This window comes from Schistocerca nitens, chromosome 1 (genome assembly GCF_023898315.1).
Source record: "Schistocerca nitens isolate TAMUIC-IGC-003100 chromosome 1, iqSchNite1.1, whole genome shotgun sequence".
Classification (NCBI taxonomy): domain Eukaryota; kingdom Metazoa; phylum Arthropoda; class Insecta; order Orthoptera; family Acrididae; genus Schistocerca; species Schistocerca nitens.
In genome coordinates, this window is record NC_064614.1 from 1,271,058,457 (window position 1) to 1,271,075,647 (window position 17,191).

At 44.9% G+C, this 17,191-nt stretch overlaps 1 protein-coding gene across 1 annotated transcript; it reads left to right on the top strand.

Annotated features, from left to right (window-relative positions):
- Window positions 1-3,413: 3,413 nt before the first annotated feature.
- LOC126234052 (uncharacterized) lies at window positions 3,414-4,829 on the top strand (the record flags this gene model as incomplete). The annotated part of the gene is made up of 3 exons (XM_049942903.1): window positions 3,414-3,482; window positions 3,684-3,893; window positions 4,209-4,829. Coding segments are annotated over 3 exons (900 nt in total), but the record flags the coding sequence as incomplete, so codon positions are not given.
- Between the last annotated feature and the right edge of the window lie 12,362 nt (window positions 4,830-17,191).

Consider the following 17,191-nt stretch of genomic DNA (forward strand, 5'->3'; position numbering starts at 1 on the left):
GAAACACACATTTCACGTGTTAAGCAAGGGAACAGATGTCCCGTATAATGGCTTGGTAGGCAGAGATTTTCTACAAAAGCAAAGAGCAGTCATTGATTACCGAAATAGAAAGTTAGAAATAAATGGATGGACAACGCCATTATTAGCAGTGCCCGAAGAGGAAGCAACAAGGGAAACAAGCGAGGTACAAAGCATGACAGAGATAAATGCGAATCAGAAGGGTAAGGACCCGACAAATGGGAAATGTAGGAAGAAACGATGTTATAGGCCGCGCCACGAAAATTTAAAGGACCAGAGTGTCGTCGGTGAAAGTAACGGACCGAGACAGCCATCAGGTGGGATGATTCACAGCCAGGAACGCGAAAGTAGCGACAGAAGTGGAACAATCGGACCAAGGGAGGAGAAAGTTATGAGAATTTGCGTCAAGGGAGACGAAGCTATTTCAGAGGGCGAAGAGATTATTGTACCAAAACAAGAGATAACACAGGGTATTTATGTTCCAGAAGCGATAGTACGAAATGTAAAAGGGAAGTGTATCATTAGTGTACTGAATACAAGAGAGGAAGAATGTGATTTAACTTCCATACAATTAGTGGCAGAAAAGATATGCAGTGAAGCCACAATACGAAGAGTGCAAGATGCGCCGGAACAGGCAAAAAGTTATAGGGATCGCAGTTTACAGGTCCGAGAAGCTTTACGAACGGAGCATTTAAATGACGAAGAAAAGCATGAGTTGCAGAAATTGTGTAGTGCATATTGCGATGTGTTTTATTTAAAGGGGGACAGGTTATCCTTTACAGAAACAGTAAAGCATACCCTTCCGATACTGCCTGAGCATAAAGGCAAGGTTATCAATGTTCGACCATATCGGATTCCAGAAGCACAAAAACAGATATTGAGGGAACATATAGAGAAAATGCTGGCTGATGATATTATTGTGGAAAGTCAGAGTCCCTGGAACGCACCCGTTTTGTTAGTTCCAAAGAAGATTGATGCTAGTGGGCAAATGAAGTACAGGTTGGTGACGGATTACAGAAAGTTGAATGAGATTTCAGTAGGGGAAGCGTTCCCAATACCGAACATATCGGAAATACTGGACCAGTTAGGAAAGGCTAAGTATTTTTCCACGTTAGATTTAGCAAGTGGCTACCATCAGATATTAATGGACCCCCAGGACAGAGAGAAAACAGCCTTCAGTGCCAATTATCAGCACTATGAGTACAAGAGAATGCCAATGGGATTAAAAGGAGCACCCAGTACATTCCAGAGATTAATGAATGTGGCACTAACGGGGTTACAAGGAACCAAGTGCTTGGTGTATTTAGACGATATAATTTGTTATGGAAGCTCATTGGTGGAACACAATGAAAAATTGAGGGAAATTTTCGATCGACTAAGGGAACACAGCTTAAAGTTGCAGCCAGATAAGTGTGAATTTCTGCGTAAAGAAGTAGTATTTCTTGGACATAAAATCACAGACAGAGGGGTACAGCCGGACGAGAGGAATGTAGAAAAGGTGAAGAAGTTCCCAGTACCGAAAACCAAAAAAGAGTTAAAAGGGTTCCTAGGATTAATCGGCTACTATAGAAAATTCCTGAAGGACTACAGTAAGATTGCATCACCCTTGCACAAATTGCTGAAGGGAAATGAAAATTATGAATGGGGAGGACAGCAGCAAGATGCATTTGAACAGTTAAAAGAGAAGTTAATCAATCCCCCCATATTACAGTATCCCGACTTTGAGAAACCGTTCGTTATTACCACAGATGCTAGTGGGGAAGCGATTGGAGCAGTTTTATCTCAGGGGAAGATTGGAAGCGATTTGCCAATAGCATATGCTTCAAGATCATTAAACAAAGCAGAGAGGAATTACTCAGCAACTGAGCTAGAGTGTTTAGCGTTAGTATGGGCAACAAAACAATTCAGACCATATGTATATGGGAGGAAATTTACAATTGTCACAGACCATAAGCCACTAACTTGGATTTTCAGTGTAAAAGACCCATCATCGCGTTTATTAAAATGGAGGCTAAAACTAGAAGAATATTCATACGAAGTTATATATAAACCAGGGCGACTGAACGCCAATGCAGATGCATTAAGCCGAATGAGACAATGTGACGAAGAGGCACAGGCGAAGGAAAGCCAAGAGCCAATACGAATGATAACCGAGACTAATGAGTTAGAGGAAGAGGAGGCAGAGCTAAGTGAGGAACAGAAAGCCGAAATTTTGAAGGAGGTACATGATAATCCTCTAGGAGGACACCAAGGTATTCACCGAACTCTAGAACGTTTAAAGAGATACGGTTCATGGAAAGGAATGAAAGGTGACGTCGAGCAATACATTAGAACATGTGATAAATGTCAGCGAAATAAGTTTACACAGAGTAAGATAAAGATGCCATTAGTTGTTACAGACACGGCAGAAACTGTGTTTGAGAAGTGTTACATGGACATAGTTGGTCCTTTAGACGTAACAACAGGAGGTAACAGATATATCTTAACATTTCAGGATGATTTGAGTAAGTTCACGGTAGCTATTCCAGTGGAGAGGCAAGACGCAGATACAATAGCCGAGACATTCGTCGAAGAAATTATATTACGATATGGAATTCCATCAGTATTGTTAACAGACCAAGGATCAAACTTTCTGAGTCAAGTGTTTAAGAGATTATGTAAAATGTTGAGAATCAAAAAGATCCAGACCACTGCTTTTCACCCCCAGACGAATGGAGCGTTAGAAAGGACGCATCGAACGCTAGTGGAATATTTAAGGCATTTTATAAACGAGGACCACAGCAATTGGGATAAGTGGGTTCCTTACAGTACGTTTGTTTTTAATACTACCCCTCACAGCAGCACCGGGTATACCCCATTCGAGTTACTGTTTGGGAGAATTGTGAATGTACCAGGAATCTTACAGAAAGAGACAGCCACAATAGGGTACAATTATGACGGTTATGTAGACCAGTTGAAAACAAGAATGCAGGAAGCACATAGGGTAGCACGAAAGAAAATAAAAGAGGCAAAATTAACCAACAAGGCTTACTATGACAAGACAGAGAACTCCCGAAACTTTGAGATTGGTGACAGAGTGCTGGTACATGACGAGACCGTGAGACGCGGGAGATCGAAGAAACTAGATTCCCAATTTAGAGGTCCCTACGAAGTAGTGGAAGTAGATTTGCCTAATGTAGTATTGAAAACGCATAGGAAGCAACAATTAAAGGTACATGCTAACAGGCTGAAGCCATACTATTAGGCTATGAAATTTCGCTTACAGGCCCAGCATGGTGCCCAGACGCGCGACGTTTTGGATTTTGATTGTCATCTGCGTGGGGTGGTCAGACTGTTTTCAAGCACCTGGTGAAGCGGACAATGTCGTGGAAATTCACCCGATAAAGGCGTCTCCAGGTCTGTACTACCACCATGAAGGAGAAGTAGAAATTACTAGTACAACGTGGAAACTGGTAACATATGTTAACCTTAAAACATTAGATGAGAAATTTTATGCTGCTGCAAGGATGGGAACAATGGCGGTGCAACAATGTAGGGAAAAATTAGCGCGTTTAAACATTAGTAGAACGGAGTGTAACGTATTAAGTAAGGGAGTCGAACAGAGTGTAGAAAGGTTACAAGAAACAAAATCACTTATACATCAATTAACTAGGCCCGGAAGACGTCAGAAAAGAGGTATTTTTAACTTTGTAGGAGAACTCAGTAAAATATTGTTCGGCACTTTGGACGAGGCGGTTGCTGCATATTATAAGACGCATATCGATCGGATGGAAGCAAGATCCGAGCAGTTATTGAAGTTATCAAAAGAGCAAGTGGCTGTAGTCAGAGCCACGCTGACTGGTCTAAACAGAACGGTAGAATCAATCAGTTCGAATGAGCTATTGATCAAAAACGGAATGGCCAAGCTAGAACAGTTTATCACGTATTCGTTGAAAACAACCGATCACGGTTTGAAACGGATGGCAGCATTCATGACGATCAACGAGCAGCTTCTACAGTTACAAGGATTGTTTAATGAGATAGGCACGCAATATGAACAATTAGTAAGTGCCATAGTTCATGCACAGAAGGGTATCCTTGCGCCTCATTTTGTGAATCCAGTACAGATTGTTCAGAATTTAAGATTAATTCAAAACGACTTAAGAGATGTAAGATTTCCCATCCCTCTAGTAGAAGAATATGGGTATATACTTTTAAAAGTTATGGATCTTGATGTATTTGTAACAAAGGAAGTATTAGGTTATGTTATTAATATACCCCTAATTGAAAATAATGAATTTAATCTATACAAGATGTTACCACTACCAGTGGAAGTAACGGCTGGCACAGGACAGTTTACTTACATACAGCCGGAAAAGGAATATTTACTGTTAGATCGCTCTAAAAAGTTATATGCTAAGGTATCTTATGAGCATTTAGAATGTAAAGAAATAGATAAGAATAGAAAAATATGTAAACAGACGTTTGGCCTAATATCAATGTATGACCAAGAGGACTGTGAAGTGAAGTTACTACAAGAGTCACAGATCCCAACTAATTGTGTTAAGAAAATGATTTCCTTGGAACGCAGTTTATGGACTCGTTTGAGTACCAATGAATGGTTATATATAGTACCTAAAGAGGAGGGCATGACGATTTTATGCAGTTCACATCCGTCACAGGACGTAAAACTTCTTGGGAGAGGAATAATAAAATTCAAAAAGAATTGTAAAGGATATGGGACACACATATATATTCAATCAGATAAAGTGATTCAAAGCAACTATACTAGGAAAGATATTATACCTGACGTAGATATTAATTTAGATTGTTGTGAGGAAGTGAGAACGAAAATTAATGAGTCGGAAATAAGATTTGATTTACCTTTGAAGCACGTCACTTCCAATCTAGATGATTTAAGAGTAGCAGGTAAAAGACTGGACGAAATTAGTAAATTCATAGACAAGGAACAAATTGAATTAGAGAGAGAGAAGAAAGTCCAAACATATTCAATTACTACGTATATCAGTATAAGTTTAATTGTCATAGTCATTGTATTTCTGTGTTGTGCGAAGTGTAATTGTTGTAAGTACTTATACAAGAAGTTGTTTGACGAGATGGGAGGAGGGAGCTGTTGTCGCTCGATTTGTGTAAGAACAACGGTAGTTAACGCAACTGAAACATCCAGACTACCTGTAAGACCAGGAGACAGAGACGAAGAAGTAGTAATTTATGAAAGGCATCCACGAGATGCGGACGACAGAGTATTCATAAAGAATAGACGATAGAACATAGCAAGTAGTCATTTTCTTTCAGGGTAATATAAGGAACATTTTTGTGATATTGCGATGTAAAGTTGTTTCTCTTTCAGGAAAAACAAAGAATTGTAATAATTTGATGTATTAACGGCACTTTGAATAGTGCGCATTAATGTACTTTTGGGGGGAGGTGTCAGGTCCCCAGAGGATTTAATTAACCAAATGACATAGCTATTCATAATGTAAAGGTTCAGCCAGTATTTCTTACGCGGACGCCGCGCAGTACCGCGGGCACGGAAGGGAAAGTGTCACACAGTACAAATAGCCTGAGCTAGTAAACACGTCGAGGGTACGAACAGCGCGTCTCCCGGACCTTGGAGGGTGAGAAGGAACTTTCCGTCAGGGACTCGGCTCGACATATCGAAACCAATGTAGGTCCACAGCGACGAAATGTCCGGGAAGACCGAAAAATAAGTTAGAGAAAGTGGATGCGAGGGCTGCGTCCGAGCAGGGCAGACCTTCACAATGGGTATTTAAGGGCATCCACGAGCAGCAAGAAGCAGAGTCGTCGCAGAAGTCGAAGAGGGCACAAGCAGCGCCCAAGGCCCGGTAGCATCGAGAAGGTAGCATCCGCTACTGATGAGTTTATAGTAACTGCAACTACGAGAAGACGGTGATGCTCTGGTGGAATCAACTACAACTGTCAGTTAAGTAGAAGTTGTTACCGTGGAATAGTTTTGAACAGGGACAGTTTGTCTCTGTCTCAAGTAGCCTCTACAGCTAGTTTCAGCAATAATAGGAACAAGACACTGGTTGGTGCTTGTCTCCTGTGGATAGTATAAAGGTCCTTTATTTAAACGAAGAGTAAAGTGGAGATTCTGGCTGAATCTATAGAAGTAGACTAAGTAAGGGGAAGGGTCTGACACCTCACATGTTCTTTGTGATATTAATTTAATAAATTACGTTAAAGGAGAAATCTCACCTTACTGTGTTTTCAGTGCTGACAATTCCCCTTTGTACCCGCTACCTATTGGAAGTATTGTATAAGGTATCTACACCTCCTACACGCCCTTAGACAGTCCAGGAGATTCTACTCCCTCTCACCTCCGTAATAAAGACTAGTTAAAGGGAACCACAAACCCATAATTGTCGTCAACGTCCTGATTGCGCCACGCAGGCTCGACCAACTCTATATTGGTATCCGGGACCTGTGCCGGGACGCGACAGCTCTGCCAACTCAGGTCACTTCTCAGAGCAGGAAGACTACATCTGCCCCATCGATTCCATATTCAGGTAACAGTCATTGGATCTCGGCCAACGCGAGCAACAATGTCGCGATACGATAAACCGCAATCGCGATAGGCTACAATCCGACCTTTATCAAAGTCGGAAACGTGATGGTACGCACTTCTCCTCCTTACACGAGGCATCACAGCGTTTCACCAGGCAACGCCGGTCAACTGCTGTTTGTGTATGAGAAATCGGTTTGGAAACTTTCCTCATGTCAGCACGTTGTAGGTGTCGCCACTGGCGCCAACCCTGTGTGAATGCTCCGAAAAGCTAATCATTTGCATATCAAAGCATCTTCTTCCTGTCGGTAACATTTCGCGTCTGTAGCACGTCATCTTCGTGGTGTAGCGATTTTAATGGTCTTGTCGATGTGTGTTCGACTCTGTCCTGACAACAGTTCCTCGCGGCAGTTCCTCTCATGTAAGTTAGTCGTGTTAGTAGTGCTTGCTGGAACATGACACTGCCCATACGGCTCTCTTTTAACGACACTGACAGTTCTCGTTACATAGCAATGCACATTGCTTAGCAAGTCATCGTTTGATTGTATATTCTGTTAACAATAAATTACTTCTCCTGTACACAGATGTCATCACGTTGGCGAATATAGTTCATGCTTTTATTAGGAGATACGCTCACATTCAGTAAAATGACTACTCGCAACGGCTTAAAAGCGTCGCTGTTCAAACTGAGCGATACCTCAGCGACTCTAACGGTTCTCTGAGTCTGGCCTGTAGAGTTTCCATTGCAGCCGTAATCTCTCTCTCTGCCATACTGATCTAAACATGGTTAGCTACCAGGAAAAACCACCCCAGTACAACTCCCTAACGTTTTTCTCTGCTCTCTATCACATGAGTTTCTGCGATATATATTTGTCTTTCCTAGTCAAGAAGCAAATCACAAATTCTCCGTAACTGTACACCCAGTTAACATTTAACTGTAACTGTACAGCTTGACTGCCGACATCTTTTTTCCTTGATACACTGCGCCACACCGAAGAAAAAGTGAGTCACCAGCTTCAGGTGGAATCCCAGTTCCGTGTTACAGAGAGTGCTCTTCGGTCTCGGCCCTCTACTCAGCTTGCATTTATCGCCTATCTCTCACCCAGCGGGAAGTCACAAGCCACTGGGAAAAAAAAACACAGGTGATCCCCGTGCATAAGAAGAGAAAATGATCGGGTACGCAAAATTACAGATCAATGTCGTAAATATCGGTTTACTGCAGTGTTCTTGAGCATGTTCTGAGTTCGTTAGACAGAAGTTTCCTTGAGAGAGAAAAGCTTCCCTCTTCAAATGAACACTGATTTACGAACCTCAGCTCGCCCTTCTCTCGTACGATATTCAGTTAACTACGGATGATAACAAAACTGGTATATAGCATATTCCAAGATTTCCGGGAAGCGTTTGGCACAATGCTACGCTCCAAATTATTACCAAAGATCCAAGCACACGGATTAAGACATATAACTCGGAGACTTCTCAGGTAACAGATCCCGGTGCATTGTCCTGGATTCGAATGTTCATCGAAGATGAAGGCATCATCAGGAACGCCCTGGAAATCGCCACAGGACCTCTCTTGTTCTCTGTAACAGAAACCACGTGACGGATATGTTGAGCAGCAGTTTGCTAGTGTTGCCCATGGCGCTGCAGCCGGCCGGAGTGGCCGAGCGATTCTAGGCGCTACAGTCCGGAAAGTGCCGTCAATGCGAACAAGAGGTGACCGAGACGATGACGAATACACGCTTCCAATGTGCGTCCACCGCGATGTTGCCAAAAGTCGGATATGACCATCATGATGCTGTAAACGGAACCTGGATTCATCCGAATAAATGACGTTTTGCCATTCATGCACCCAGGTTCATCGTCGAGTACACCATCGCAGGCGCTCCTGTTTGTGACGCAGCGTCAAGGGTAACCGCAGCCATGGTCTCCGATCTGATAGTCCATGCTGCTGCAAACGTCGTCGAACTGTTCGTGCAGATGGTTGTTGTCTTGCAAACGTCCCCATCTGTTCACTCAGGGATCGAGACGTGGCTGCACGGTCCGTTACAGCCATGCGGATAAGATACCTGTCATCTCGACTGCTAGTGATACGAGGCCGTTGGGATCCAGCACGGCGTTCCGTATTACCCCTATGAACCCACCGATTCCATATTCTGCTAACAGTCATCGGATCTCGACCAACGCGAGCAGCAATCGTGAGAGGCTACAATCCGACCTTTATAAAAGTCGGAAACGTGATGGTATGCATTTCTCCTCCTTACACGAGGCCTCACAACAACGTTTCACCAGGCAACGCCGGTCAACTGCTGTTTGTGTATGAGAAATCGGTTGGAAACTTTCCTCATGTCAGCGCGATGTAGATGTCGCCACCGGCGCCAACCTTTTGTGACTGCTCTGAAAAGCTAATCATTTGCATATCAAAGCATCTTCTTCCTGTCGGTTAAATTCTGCGTCTGTAGCACGTCATCTTCATGGTGTAGCAATTTTAATCGTCAGTAGTGTAGAAAAGCGTGGTTCACTTATAAAGAGAGACTGCATGAGAAGCACTTGTGCGTTCCAGCCTTGGGTGTTTGGGATTCCCACCAGGTCGGATTATAGGAAGCATCGAGGCAGTTCAGAGGCGTGCTACTAAGTTTGTTAGCGGTAGGTCCGATCATGACGCGAGTGTTACAGAAATGCTACGTCAAATCAAATGGGAAACCCTAGAGAGAAGGTGTTCTTTTCGCCAAACACAAATGAAAAAGTTTATAGAAGAGCATTTGCGACAGATTGTAGAACACTCGCACCGCCACGAATATACAACATCTCGCGTAAGGCCCACGAAGACAACATAAGGGAAATCAGGGCTCGTGCCGGAACTTAGACAAGTGTTTTTCCCTCACCCCATTTGCGAGTGGAACGGGACAGGGAATGTACAAGGTACCCTCCATCACGGCAGGTATGGTGCCTTACATAGTATGTACATGGGCCGGACAAAAATACTCAAACTGTTTGAAAAATGCATGTTTGAACATAAAAGCAGATGCTAGACGGGGGTGTCGTTGGATTCCGTAGAGTGCATATGCAGAACCTTGTGTCTGTTAGGGCACTGTCTTCCCACAAGCAGTAAATTGCGTTAAATACCAGACCTCTGGAGCTGTCGTCAGTGGAGCTCGCAGCAGTTACTTTCCTTGCGGGAGAGAGTAGCGGCTGGCCTTCCGTCACTTCTGCCGTCTTAGGTATTCCTCCGAAAGCTCTCCACTCGCGGCTTTGGGCTGCCCCTCTTGCAGTTTCACGTCGAATGTTCTTCCACTGCGCAGGCAAAACATCTTATCTTACATTGATAACAATTCTAGTTTGTATCCTGTTCCCATGATTGCTTGTTCCCGAGTAGCCTTCCAACAAGTCGTGGTCGGATTTACGCCTAATCGAGGTCTCTGTATCTGTTCTGCGAATCTGTTTGCCTTTTTGTTTCATTTCTTAGGTACATCGCAATGTGCGAGTCCACCTGCACGGCCGATGTCACCGAGTAGCCCGTTCAAAAATGTATCTAATGCCCTTTATACGGCTTCAGACAATTTTGCTTTATTGTATCAACTGTGTTCCCAACTCGGTCTGCAAAATGTGCAGTGGATTATCTGTTCAAAATATACAATCTTTAGAATTCCATCCTGTGAAACCTCGCTGTGTTTTTCCTTTTGTATCGTCGCAAATTTGTCTGTTTGAATTCTTCGCATGTCCTGAAGTTTAATTCAGTGGCACCTAAGAGTGGAAACGCCGCTGGCGGCAAAACTGTCTACCAGAATGCCTAAAAGTGCCGTGCATACAGGAGAAACTCCTTAAATTTCACCAGCGTCGGGCTATTTTAACTATCCTAAATGGCATTCGAATGACCATGGAAAACATTCTCCACAAGCGGAGGAAATGTTTATCACCATCTTGTGACTGTAGAGCTGAACGACAGAGTTGCTCTCCTTGTCTCAACATACTTTACATGTGCGTCCACGCTGGTCTTCGAAGATATCCTGACAGTGACGAGTGGAGTGATTAATTACATAAAAGACATTGATATTCTCCCATAACTATGGACATTTGTAATATATCATAGTGGAGAGCGGTGTTGAAGCGTTGTGGTCGTAGTTTAGCAATGTTATATATAGACAGTGAGGTGACAAAAAACATGGGATACCCCCTAATATCGTGTCGGATCTCCTTTTTCTTAGCGTAGTGCAGCGACTTGATATGGCGTGTAGTCAGCAAGACGTTAGAAGTCCCCTGGAGACGTACTGAGCCATGCTGTTCTGTAGCCAAAGTTGCGAGGTGCCGTGTATTTAACACTAAATTCTTCTAGAATCTTCATATGGAAATGATGCTCTAAGCCCCCTCCCCCTTTTCTAACTCCGACTTTTGCTGTTGCACTTGGGTTAAGAAGAAACGCGAACTGACTGTAATCGACCCTGCAAGTGGAGCAGAAAAGAGTTTGGCACCTGCAATAATTTAATTTGATAGAAATTAATTAGATAAAGGAAAGTTTCATTAACGTAGTGAGAAATGAAAGGGTTGCTCTACCGATTAACAGAATGAAAGTTCTGTCCAAAATAACAATTTTAATTATTATGACTTAACTCAAAATATCAAATAAAACACATGAAACATTTACAATACATCAAATTGGATACTCACACAAATGCTGTGAAGGTGAAGTTGTCCATAAAATAGATTGTGACATTTATGACCAAGTGGTATGTGGAGCCAATTCCTTGCAACTCAAATCTTAAGAGAATCATCCAGCCGACCAAACATTAATTGCAGCTACAGTAGTGAGAACTCAGACAATTAACACCCAAGACAGAACCACGTTAGAAAAGACGAACAGGCGCGCTCTGCTGAGCCCTGATTATCAACTAGCAAAATTCCCTAATCTGCCGGTGCTGCGGACATACATTACCAAGCTGTCTTCTTAACTGCAAGGACTCGATCTGGCGTACCGGAGGTGATGGCTGGTTGCTTCGACGTCCCGTCGTGGTGATGATAATGTCGCGAGTATAGCCCGAAACAAATTATCCTGGTCTGGTTGTTCCAAACTAAAGACTTCCTAGCAACACAAATGCGCCTCTGAGGGAGACGCAGAAGGCCCGCCACACAATCACTGACGGTACAGTGATTGATTTTAACAAGCGAAGTCACACAGTAACTCCGATACAGTCAACTTTAGCCAAAACTGCTCAAGATGGACAACATAGGCCGCTTGTATGCAGAACGCTCAATTGCCAACTGTACTCGGAAAGTTACGTTGAAGTCGAAACTTGAGCAACTTCGTCAAACAGTTACAATTAAACGAAAGTATATTAGACAGTCAACGGAAGGCAGGCTGTCCAGAGCAGCGAGAGCTCAGTCTTGTAACCTACTCCGACCGAAAGGCGAGAGCCGACTCTCAAGAGCACCCGTACAAGTCGAACACAGAACATTCCCGCCCCCACGACAGTGGCCGTGGTTAAAGGTTCCAATCAGCAACTCGAGAACCGCCGGAAAATTCCGCTCTATTGCCAAAGCACTACTATTCCACCAATGGAGATACTTGGCGACAATTACTGCGCCGATTTTGCTACGTCACGGAGCTATCCCCTGAGCAAGCCAATCACAGTTATGATTCTGCAGAAAACGCGGGAATTTGCCCGCCAAGACTGCCTGGGAACACAAGTCATTCCCACGCCTCGCTGGTAGCCCGTCAGAAAGTGTTTTCACTAAGTTTCTGCGAAGTAACGGAATCTCTAGCCCCAGCCGCTCCTTCAGGCCACTGTGGGTGTGTTGCTCCCGCTCTTATGACAATGTCGGTGTCTGGACAGCATCCACTCGACTCCCTCATACCCATGGGCATAACTCTTTCAAGATCAGCTGAGCCCGCCTGTCACCGAACCACCCGGGTGACGAGAGACGCTGCGTGGGAAGCGCGTGTGAAGGAATAGCAACATTTCACCGCATGAAATTAGAGAGGAAAATATATCTTCTGAGTTCTCAATACTAGACTTGTAATGACCATACTCGGCTATACTTCCCCAAATCGAATTACTCAGAGTAAGATAGAAATATGAGAGGGTGCTCATGCCACCTCTGAAAGTGTTGCTGATGCTAGAGTTTGTGCACGATCTGACCTCTGTGTCACGAATGTTCCACGGGATTCACATCGGGCAGTCTGGGTGTCTAGCATGTTCTTCAAACCAATCCGAACAATTGTGACCAAGTGATATGACTTCGTTGTTTGGGTACATCAAGTCCATGAATGTCTGTAAATGATGTTGAAATAGCCGAACATAACTGTTTACAGTCAATGATCGGTTCATTAGGGCCAGAGGAGACATTCCATTCGACGCAAACACAGCCTGCACCACTATAGAGCCATCTCCAGCTTCCACAGTGCCTTGTTGGCAACATGAGTGCATGGGTTCGTGGGATCTGCGCCACACTCGAATCGCACCACCGGCTGTTACCACGTGAAATCGTGATTCATCTGACCATGCCACGATTTTCCAGTTGTCTGCAGAGGCACACTCGCATCGGTCGTCTGCTGCCATAGCCCATTAATGCCATATTGCGCCACACTTACCTGACGGATACGTTCGTCGTACGTCCCACAGTGATGTATGCGCTTATTCCAGGCAGTGTTACTTGTCTATTAGCACTGACATCTCTACTCGAGCACCGCTGTTCTCGGTTAAGTTAACGCCTTCGCCTACTGCGTTGTCCATGGTGAGAGGAAATTGCTGATAGTTGGTATCCACGGCACGCCCATGACATCTACATCTAAGTGCTTTGCAGAGGGTTCATCGAACCACAATCATACTATCTCTCTACCATTCCACTCCCGAACAGCGCGCGGGCAAAACGAATACCTAAACCTTTCTGTTCGAGCTCTGATTTCTCTTATTTTATTTTGATGATCATTCCTACCTATGTAGGTTGGGCTCAACAAAATATTTTCGCATTCGGAAGAGAAAGTTGGTGACTGAAATTTCGTAAATAGATCTCGCCGCGACGAAAAACGTCTTCGCTTTAATGACTTCCATACCAACTCGCGTATCATATCTGCCACACTCTCTCCCCTATTACGTGATAATACAAAACGAGCTGCCCTTTTTTGCACCCTTTCGATGTCCTCTGTCAATCCCACCTGATAACACCGCGCAGCAATATTCTAACAGAGGACGAACGAGTGTAGTGTAAGCTGTCTCTTTAGTGGACTTGTTGCATCTTCTAAGTGTCCTGCCAATGAAACGCAACCTTTGGCTCGCCTTCCCTACAATATTATCTATGTGTTCTTTCCCACTGAAGTTGTTCGTAATTTTACACCCAGGTACTTAGTTGAATTGACAGCCTTGAGAATTGTACTATTTATCGAGTAATCGAATTCCAACGGATTTCTTTTGGAACTCATGTGGATCACCTCACACTTTTCGTTATTTAGCGTCAACTGCCACCTGCCATACCATATAGCAATCTTTTCTAAATCGCTTTGCAACTGATACTGGTCTTCGGATGACCTTACTAGACGGTAAATTACTGCATCATCTGCGAACAACCTAAGAGAATTGCTCAGATTGTCACCCAGGTCATTTATATAGATCAGGAACAGCAGAGGTCCCAGGACGCTTTCCTAGGGAACACCTGATATCACTTCAGTTTTACTCGATCATTTGCCGTCCATTACTACGAACGACCTTCCTGACAGTCGCACAACTGAGACGATACCCTATAGGCCAGCAGCTTGATTAGAAGTCGCTTGTGAGGAACGGTATCAAAAGCTTTCCGGAAATCTAGAAATACGGAATCAACGAGATCCCCTGTCGATAGCGGCCATTACTTCGTGCGAATAAAGAGCTAGCTGCGTTGCACAAGAACGATGTTTTCTGAAACCATGCTGATTACGTATCAATAGATCGTTCCCTTCGTGGTGATTCATAATGTCTGAATACAGTATATGCTCTAAAACCCTACTGCAAACCGACGTCAATGATATAGGTCTATAGTTAGATGGATTACTCCTACTACCCTTCTTAAACACTGGTGCGACCTGCGCAATTTTCCAGTCTGTAGGTACAGATCTATCGGTGAGCGAGCGGTTGTATATGAGTGCTAAGTAGGGAGCTATTGTATCAGCGTAATCTGAAAAGAACCTAATCGGTATACAATCTGGACCTGAAGACTTGCCCGTATCAAGCGATTTGAGTTGCTTCGCAACCCCTAAGGTATCTACTTCTAAGAAACTCATGCTAGCAGCTGTTCGTGTTTCAAATTCTGGAGTATTCCATTCGTCTTTCCTGGTGAAGGAATTTCGGAAAACTGCTTTCAATAACTCCGCTTTAGCGGCACAGTCGTCGGTAACAGTACCATCGGCACTGCGCAGCGAAGGTATTGACTGCGTCTTGCCCCCTGTGTACTTTACATACGACCAGAATTTCTTCGGATTTTCTACCTAATTTCGAGACAATGTTTCGTTGTGGAGCCTATTAAAGGGATCTCGCATTGGCACTGTAGATCTCGGAATATTCAATTCCCTAACGATTTCCGAAACGGAATGTCCCATGCATGTAGCTTCAACTACCATTCAACTCTTCAGAACGTGTTAACTCCCGTCACGCGGCCACTACCACGTCGAAAACCTTTCCCCGTGAACCACCTGAGTACAAATGACACCTTGTGTACGTAACACTAGTTCCATCTGTACATCCCATGACTTTTGTCATCCCCGTGTGCAGCTGACGCTGTGGAAGAAAGTGAGTTTATATGCGTGTAATGCTTGTGTTTATGTGCGCACATGGTCGCACAGCGTTAACTACGTACATCGAGAACGCGGTGAAGGTAGTATATAAGCGGAGCACAGACATTATAGCGAAAACTCACCTAAAAAGGTCAGATTTTGTGACTCGACGCCTCGGAAATATATCGGAAACGTGAAACTGGCCTACCATCTAGAAGGTCTAATTTCGCAGCATGAGTGCAAAGTGACTGAAAGAGGGTGGGACCACGAGCAGGCGGTGATTCATTGCTCGTCCGCGCCTCGCCTCGCCTCGTCACAGCACGGGGGCGCCGGAGGCTCTCCCAGGATGGGCGGCGGAACGATATGTGGCGGATCCGACGACAGTCTGCAATGTTTGGGCACGCACAATGTACCCGAGCACGCCGCACACCACGCGACACCTATAAGTTCCCATTTTAACGTAACGACATCGTCAGATACAGTTGCAGTGAGCACGAGATCTAGGGGATTTGTGCGTGGATGAGAGGAAACGTGTCAGTATTCAAGCGAACGGCTGCTCGAAACGTGCACAACGCCGCTGATACGGCCGCTACGGGCAGTGGGGAATGTTACTCTGTGGGCGGCGGTCACCTGGGCTCGTCTGGGACCTGCAGCAGCAGCCGAAGGCACAAGTATTGCAAACTGCTTGCATCGCTTCACGCCTTATATATTCCCCTACGGCAATGGCATCTTTTAGCACGGTAACTGTGCAGGGAACATTGACAGAATACTGATACAGTGGTCTGAAGAGCACTATAGTAAACTCACGTCATCGACACCAAATTCGCCTGATCTGAACCCTATGGATAACATCTGCGAGTCTATCAGGTGCAAGCTCTGCGTTCACTAACCACCGGTCTGCTGTTTACGGGAATTGCGTCATCTGTGAGTTGGCACCTAGTGCCACACGGCATTGGAAACCAATGAAGTACTTTTTGAATTGATTGCACTGTGAGGCATCACATAATAACTGGATGTGTGAGGACATGTCCGCAGTACATGTTTTCGATGTCTCAGAGCAATAGGTGCTCGGTGTCTGTTCCGAAATCACCAGTGTTGAGAAAACGTGTAATCTCGAGGACGCTGGGAGCCACAAAGGTTAACTTACAAGCAGGGTGCGGACTAACTGAGTTGCAGAGGGCGGTGAACTTGAAGGACAATGCGTGCAGTGGCGAGACTGGCCTACCTGGTTAAGGAGACGGCAGCCCCGATGTCGAGAGTGTTAGGCGGTCGGCGGCACGTGCGGAAACACAGCAGAGAAACCAAAGTCAGGCACCGCGACGGCGGCGGGAACGAGTTGCCTTACCTCGGTATACGGATGCTGCTCCTTACGATCGATGCAGCATCCGCAGATCTGCAAAGAAACTGAAGTAAGAGGCAGCGTCCTGCAGTCGTCGTGAGAGTCTAGAATTTGACAGCTGTAGGCCACTCTGAACCCGAGCTATAGCTGTGAGGGAAAAACACACACAGTTGCCACTTACAAGCTGAAGGACTGTCAGAGGAAGAGGGAGCACTTCAGCAGGCAGTGGCGGAAGACCGACACATTGTATACAGTGCGGATCTTCAAATGGTTCAAATGGCTCTGAGCACTATGGGACTTAACATCTGTGGTCATCAGTCCCCTAGAACTTAGAACTACTTAAACCTAACTAACCTAAGGACATCACACGCATCCATGCCCGAGGTAGGATTCGAACCTGCGACCGTAGCAGTCGCGCCGTTCCGGACTGAGCGGCTAGAACCGCGAGACCACCGCTGCCGGCAGTACGGATCTTCCAGACTGCTCACACGCGCTGCCCTAAACGGAACCGCCTGCCTGTGAAACGTGCTGCCGACGCTGTAATTCGAGCCGACAGTTGACCTTCACCGACGGC